Source organism: Adiantum capillus-veneris, chromosome 25 (assembly GCF_014529385.1).
Source record: "Adiantum capillus-veneris isolate H3 chromosome 25, ASM1452938v2, whole genome shotgun sequence".
NCBI classification, from domain to species: domain Eukaryota; kingdom Viridiplantae; phylum Streptophyta; class Polypodiopsida; order Polypodiales; family Pteridaceae; genus Adiantum; species Adiantum capillus-veneris.
The window spans coordinates 32,378,100-32,386,005 of NC_140955.1; the positions used below are offsets into that span (position 1 = coordinate 32,378,100).

Here is a 7,906-nt window from a genome sequence, read left to right on the forward strand (position 1 = left end):
ATAAATCATATTAATCTTTTTAATCATGTGCGAGACCTGGCTAGAGTACTATCTACTAACATAATATTCTACTAACATAATATGGCGGAAGGAGGAGTCCTTTACATGTGTTGCAATCTGCGACCTGAAGGCTAAAGTCCAAAATGAAAATAAATCCCTTTGCACGCGATAAAGAGAGAGAGAGGGAGAAGAGAGAGGCCGCCTTCGGCCGTACTAGTTATCTATATTTTTGTAATCTGCGACCTGAAGGCTAAAGTCCAAAATGAAAATAAATCCCTTTTTACATGTGTTGCAATCTGCGACCTGAAGGCTAAAGTCCAAAATGAAAATAAATCCCTTTGCACGCGATAAAGAGAGAGAGAGGGAGAAGAGAGAGGCCGCCTTCGGCCGTACTAGTTATCTATATTTTTGTCCTTCTTCAGGGACGTGTCCTTTTCTCGGGGCCTTAATTTACCCTAGTCCTCTGGATCTATGACGAGAATTTAATATTGTCGCAGACGCGCCACGACCTGCTGAGAAGAGTGAGTGAGCACAACACAAACTTCTTTAAAATACAGAACACCAGTGAGAGCATCCACCCCCTGTAGACAAGGCCATAATGGATAGTAGCTCTGATGCCATCCCCCACGCCTTGGTGGTGACACCCAGTGGGCAAGGCCATGTCGTCGGCGCCATGCTCCTCTCGCAATCGCTTGCCGCCCTCGGCTTCAAGGTAAGCTTCATCTACTTCTCCTCCGACTATGCCAGGCTCAAAGAGCGGAATAGTCTTGTTCTCCCTAGCCCAGATCTGAGGGGAGGCACTCTATCTACGACGAGCACGTGCTGCGCCGGCGAGCGTTGTAGCAATGGCTATGGTAGCAAAAATACGGCTATTGTAATTAGTGATGTCATTGAGGTAGGAAACTCAGCTCCTACTGTTGATTGTAACGGTAGCGGCGGTGGTGATGGTGGTAGAGGTAAAATTTTCATTTATGTGGTCGAGGATGCCTTGCAACCGGGCGACATTGATAAACGCTTCTTCGTCACCCCTGCCATGAAGGAGAACTTGTTTAATCTTATTGTTGAGCTCCGAGAACTGGGTCACCCGCCTACATGCCTCATTTCCGACACCTTCATCCCTTGGACACTCGATGTTACCCAGCGTGCCGGCATCCCTCGAATTGAATTATGGACATCCAATGCCATGGCACACCTTTTGATCTCCAACCTTGACGTCCTCTACTCTGAGGGCATCTTCCCTGAGAAAGGTTTCTGTTTTGTCCTCTCATTTTTCGCTATTCCAGGGTATTGACCTCGTCTTTAATTGTTCTGATGTTCCTCGTGCAGAATTACATCATACTTGGATGTTGTGAAAGCCATCTTCTGAAAGACAGATAGTACAAAACTTGTAGCTTTTATAGTCATCAGAATGCCCATTATTTTCCGTCATCCATTTGTCCCTGCATCTTCTGTTGCGCGGTAATATCATGACTCTTCATTCACCTTCGAGCATTATGCAGGCAAGACTTAGACTTCCCTATAACATACCCAACTTCTTGTAGATCCTGGAATGAGCGTGTTTTGTAGGAAGAGTGCAGTTTTTTTCTCTGATAATCGGTCTCAATTTTCCGATGTCCATTAATCTATCGATTGGGATGGTTTTTGGGACTCTAGTCAAATTTTGTTCGATGCATAGAATTCTAGCCCTAGAAACAGAACATGTTGATTGACCACTTTGTATTGGTTCAAATCTTGTTGCTAGCTACTGTCATCATGATTTGATTTTTGGAACTCATGATTTTTGTCAGTCTAGCTTTAAAAGTAGTTGTATATTTGTATAAGTTTTTATCTCTAGCTGATGTCATCTTTTGCAATGTGTACAGGATCCCCCACCCAATGGAAGGGAGAGACCCCTCTGATGTTAACTCATATTCCAGGTCTTCCACCATTCTCGTCTGACCTTATAGCAAAAGATCTGAGATTTGCGGACTCCAAAAATCACATTATACAATTCTTTTCCAAGGTGGCTTCATGTGTGAAATGTGGAGAGAGAGTTCTGATCAATTCTCTGTTGGAGCTTGAGCCTGATGCATTTAAGTCATTTGAAGTTCAAGGGATTCCCAGCTATGCGATCGGCCCCTTACCCACCCAGATGAAGTTGGAAGATAATGTCCAGACAGAATGCCTATCATGGCTCGACTTGCAAGCAGAGTCGTCTGTCATCTACGTCGCATTTGGTAGTTCTGCAAAGTTGTCTGTAGAAGAGATACAAGAGCTTTCTGTTGGGTTAGAGGCAAGTGGGAATTCCTTCTTATGGGTCATAAGAGAGGATTCAGTTACAATGGAAGAGCTCCCTCAAGTGCTCCCGGAAGGCTTCCTTGAGCGGACAAGGGGCACAGGAATGATTATAAGCTGGGCTCCCCAAGTAAAGGTGCTAGCGCACAAAGCGGTTGGCGGCTTTCTATCTCATTGTGGATGGAATTCAACAGTGGAGAGCTTGTGGGCGGGTGTTCCTCTTCTATGTTGCCCGCGCTTTGCGGAGCAGAGGGTGAACTCTCACTACCTTTGCAATGTGTGGGGGGCAGGATTGGAGCTGGGTCGCACGAAGACCGGTGGCTTAGATAGAAGCTTTGTGGAGGGCGGAGTGAAAGCATTGCTGCATGAGGAAGAGGGTCATAATGCTAGAAGCAAAGCCCAAGAGATCATGCGCCTTATTGAGAAGACTAGCCAACAAGGGGGACAATCTTTTAGTAACTTGCAAAAGTTGTATGATGATATGAGAGCACTCTGCTCAAAGCCCTCAAAGTAGAGAGGTTTTGGGTATGAAAAGAGGTGTGTTTAAGCACATGGTGCGATGTATAACACCCTTAATGCATAGCGTTTCCATGTTAGTATCACATCCTTGTAATAGCATCACATTGAAATGGAGGACATGTTCCAATGTGAGTTTGCTATTTTTGTGGTAAAAAGCTTACTTTCTTTGCATTGCAGTTGAATTGCTCTCTTGATTTGATTGAGTTCAAAATGGAGAGGCTATTTTTCTAGCCATTGAGCTTGTTGTCATTGTAGTCATGTTTTGTGGTCACATCCAAAATACTTGCAAGTATTGCATGCTTAGAAGAAAAACTGCATTGTTGCAAGTAAGGTTGTGACATGTTCACCACTAAGCTAACCTGTGCTGGCATGTCTCTTAATAGCCCCCCCCCCCCCCCCCCCCCCCCCCTTTCTGCAGCTTTTACCTCAACATAGCTTGTTCTTGAGGCTTCATAGCCTCACTCCTTGGAGCTTTTCCCAACATCTCGGTGATCGCTTCACACAATAGGAATATGGACTTAATGTGGAGAGAGAGTTTGTAGGTCATAGTCTTTAAAGATGTAGAGAGATTCATCATTTCGTGTGTAGGGTTGCTTGTGCCCATCAGAAAAAGAAAAGACCACACACACACACACATGTATGGCACCATTCTCCACATTGTTAACAATGTGGTAGGAAAGGAGCCCTTTCCCCACCACTTTTATCCTACTGTAGTGTTCAAGAGAGACTAATGCTTCTCTTCCAATGGCCTATGGGCCTTTTTCTAATACATCTTTCGATGTCAATAAAAAGAAAGCGTTATCTTAGAGTCTTCTTTAAGAAGTTCGTGTTTTTTATCCTTGTATCCTAGTAGGAAGACTTGATGCTCAAACACTTAAAACCACAATACAATGTTTAGTGTATCACAGTCATCAATGAAAAGAAGAATCTCTTCAGTGTCTTAAAAGTAAAATCATATCCTTAGCGAGGATCTCACCAATGTAAAAAAAAAAAAGGGTCCAGTGTTCAGTGTTCTTATCGACTGAAATTTTGAAAGCTTGGTTAGATTGGTCTTGTCTTTAAGGGTGAAAGCATGTTAACGTGTTGCGCTTTTTGTGCTAGTTACCATTTTCACGTTAACACATCTTTAAAATTTGGGTGTCCGGTAAATTTTTTACAAATAATTTCAAAAATATTCAGAGGTTGTACATTTGGATTTCTTGTTTCAAGAGCTTTCTATTGATACATCATACATCGTATTGTGCTAGTTAGCATTGTCCGGGACATGAAGAAGTGTGACACGTTAACATGCTTTCACCCTTAAGAAAATCGAGACAACTTTTGATGTGATTACCTGCAAAAGCTTCAAATTTTGACCTTAAAATTGGTAAAATTTCAAGTTTGCCTTATTTTCACCGGGTAGGAAAAATGTATTTTTCTAGCCGTGGAATCTTGGTCACTGAGGGATAGGCATTCCTTGCATTGAGGTGGATTTCTGTGTCAAGGCTGCCTTTGGAGCACTATAGCCCATTGCTTGGCGGTATGCTCCAAGGGGTTCTCCATGGCGAGCAATTTTTGGGGCTCTATTCATACTTTGGTCAAAATGCAACCTCAACAGTCGACACATGTTTTTGTTTGCCTATAGAATATCATTTGAGTTCTTTCATGCTTTGCTTGACCTAATTTATCCTCTTTGGCATTTGGCTCATAGCCTTTCATCCACTACTATATCTCAGCTATGGAGAATGGGGAAGAGCACTATTCGTAAGCACGCTACAACTATTTGTTGTTTATTAAGTTGAGATAGTATATTTAAGGGATATGGCATCTCACCTCAGGTGGGTGAATGGTTTTTAAAGAAAATGGTAGGATATTAGGCCAACAATGGCCTTCCCCACATTGCAAGAGATTTGTACCAACAATCCTTTATGAACAATCGGTCTTCCTTGCTTATTAGAGTCCTCCCCTCAAAAGAACTATTGGTACAAAGCATAACTTTTCCTTTACTTTCTCTCGCCAATGAAAATTTTCCAAGTGTCAACAGGTCTCTTACTCCGTTGTCTGAAACGATTTTAGATATCCAAGGTAATAACTATAATGCTTCATTAATTGCATTTCCACTGAATAAAGTTACAAATAAAATGAAAATAGTTGTATATACATCATGCCACATTGGGACTTTATGAAAGTTTGGACAACAAAATTTTCATATAACCCTCCTCTTCCTCGTCGTCGTCCACAGGCATGTATGTTTGATCACCTTGAGTCTATATAAACCCAAACCAAATTAAACAAATATCAACAACTCAAAATAATTGATACAAAATTATTCGTTTAAACTTACCGCTTGTACTGATCCAACCGTTGCGTCGAATTGCTCGCTCGCTCGAGATGTGGTTGTTTTTGAACAACCATTGCCAAGTTTCAAATTCTGTATCACGCTCTTGAAACTTGACCATCTCTCTGATTGGTCGACTAAGAGTGATATTTTCATAAGTTAGTAATAACAATAACAAATCATTAACTATAATCTTTACAATCACTGATTTAGGTTGTAATTTAATCAATCTTACATATTTGTCCTTCCATGCTGCTTTGCCTCACGAGCCATAATGCATGGGAGTTTGTCTGGCCCAACCTTCGCGTTGTTGTTTGTAGGATGGGCCCATTGCAGCTTGATCGCTAGCTCTTCCTCAAATGTCAACTGCTTGTATAGACTGTAGGAAATAAGATTTCCTTGAGGTCCAGAATCTAGGATTGCATTGGCCTCCACTTGATTACTTCCAAGCTTGATTTTTATTATCGGATCCACCGTATGCTCCTCTTCAAAATTTGTCACTTTGATTACATTGATCTGTAGTGGTGGTGCTTGTTGCTGTTGTTGTTGTAGAAGCTTTCATTTTGCCATGCGCTCCTTGGCTTTGTCTTGAGCTTCTTTAACCATGCATTGCTTTTCTTGAGATTGTTTCTTTTTTGCATGTATTTGTTGAAGCCTGTTTTGGGTTATCGGTAAATGATACTTTTTAAGTCAACAACCACTAATCGAATAAGATATTTTTTCGCCATCTGATGTCGCAAGTTTGACAGTCTTGCTTGCTGATACATCGGTGATCACCACGGTCCCATCCCTCGCTTTTTAAGTTTTTTTGCATGTTGTTTCAATGTATAAACCAGGACATAGTCTCCCGTTTTAAACTTTTTTGAGCGTACATGCTTATCGAAAAACTCCTTTTTTCTTCTTTTTGAGCGTAGATAGAAGCTATAGCTTTCAGGTGAAGCTCATCTAGTTTCTCTAGGCTATCAAATCTTGAAGACAATTCATGGCCTATCCATTCGAGTTGTTGAGACACTCTTACTGTTGGGATCAAGAACTCTACATGCAAAATTGCATTAAGACCAAACACCATGTTTTACGGTGTTGTTCTAATAGATGATTTGTAGGCTACCCTATATGCCCACATTGTAGAGTGTAACTGTTGGTCCCAATCTACTCTTGAAATTGATATTATTTTTGTCAAGACATTGCATAGAGACCTATTGGTAGCTTCACCCTGTTCATTAGCTTGTGGATGGTATGGAGCAGACTTCCTGTGAACTGCCATGAACTCGTCTAAAAGATTTTTAATAACTTCATTAATGAAATAAGTGCCATGATCAGTGATAATTTCTATGGGTAGACCATATCTAACAAATATATTTTCATATAGAAACTGTGCAATGGTCCTTGCATCTGCTTTCTCTGTGGCCTTAGATTTAGCCCATTTTGTGAAATAGTTCATAGACACAATGATATATTGGGCATGAGTTATGTAAGAGGGGGTGATATCGGTCCAAGAAAATCTATACCCCACTTAGCAAATGCTTTGGCTCCAATCATTGGCCTTAATGACATCTCATCTCTCCTTATTAGAACTTTAGTACGTTGACATGCATCACATCTCTTAACGTATTTGTCAGCATCCATGTGTAATGTAGGCCACCATATTCCAATGGTTAAGACAATTTATATCATCTCATCCCCTAAAAAATGGTCTCCACTGAGTCCTTCATGTGTCTACTCTAGGACTGGCAAATACAAGCTTTTCTTCACACATGTCCTGAGATGATTGTCCTTTCCTCTCTTATACAATAGATATTCAATTAGTGCATAATCTTGAACCTCTATTTCTATGGCCCTTTGCAGTTCTCTAGAGGTATTTTTAGAAAACTTTCTCGTTGTCAGATAGTCAATTATATATTGGCTCCATTTTGGTGCAATTGTTACCTGAAACAATGTAGCATGCTCTACAGATGGTTTAGACATGCAGGTTGCACAGTTAGTAATGTACTCCTGAACATCAGCGCACATAGTTGGCCGATAAACTCCTACCTATTTCAAGTGATAGTGTGTTTTTGTTTGCGAGCAATGAAATGCTAAGTCCTGAATATGTGCTTCCAAAAGATAGCGATTGTACTCCTTTAGATTTATGCATAATCATAAAATGTTGTCCGAGCCTAAATGATACAAATGTCCACCAAGTAATTGGAAATACCTTGAATGTTGAATTGTTCGTCTTTTAAATTTGTGCCCCATTCTATCGAAGTCACCCCCATAGGATAGTAAATTGACTCTCTCCTGAGACCATTTTGGTATCATTTCAACGTTGAAAAGATATGCGTTGGGGATGTCATCATCTAACCCTTCTTGAGCTTCTCCGTTTGGCAATTTGAAAAGGTGATATGCTCGTAGATGCGTCTTCCCTTTCGACAATAAAATCAAACTCTAGCAATATGATAAACCATCATACAATTCTTCTGGTATTGCAAGGTTTGTTTACGAGGTATAAGAGGGATTGATGATCCGTGAAAAACATGAATTTGTTTATTGGAATTTCTTAATAGTATATATCATCCCAAGCCCCTCTCTCTCCATGGTTGTGTAGTTCTTTTTAGCACTGTTAAGCTGTTGTCTGCTTGAGTAGAAGATTGGGAAATCCATATTTCCTTCTCCTGGTTGAGCCAAGATGCATCCAATAGCAAATTCCAAAGCATCCTATGAACATGAAAGATCTTTTCCCAATCTGGTGCTTTCAGTACTGCATGGAGCGAATATGAGTGCTTCCTTCAATTTTTCAAATGATTCCTCACACTCATT

General features: G+C 40.8%; 1 protein-coding gene across 1 annotated transcript; it reads left to right on the forward strand.

Moving 5' to 3' along the window:
• The first annotated feature begins 415 nt into the window (after positions 1-415).
• LOC147424671 (UDP-glycosyltransferase 85A2-like) lies at positions 416-2,964 on the forward strand. Its single transcript, XM_086500358.1, has 2 exons — positions 416-1,247; positions 1,863-2,964. Exons 1-2 carry the CDS (start codon positions 599-601, stop codon positions 2,786-2,788), a joined length of 1,575 nt encoding a protein of 524 aa, XP_086356484.1. The 5' UTR covers positions 416-598; the 3' UTR covers positions 2,789-2,964.
• Positions 2,965-7,906: the final 4,942 nt, after the last annotated feature.

What these genes read in the sequence shown, in the direction of transcription:
- LOC147424671 (XM_086500358.1), top strand. Translation starts at nt 599, where the DNA reads ATGGATAGTAGCTCTGATGCCATCCCCCACGCCTTGGTGGTGACACCC. An exon ending in GGGCATCTTCCCTGAGAAAG is followed by an intron (nt 1,248 to 1,862) that starts GTTTCTGTTTTG and finishes CAATGTGTACAG; the next exon opens with GATCCCCCACCCAATGGAAG.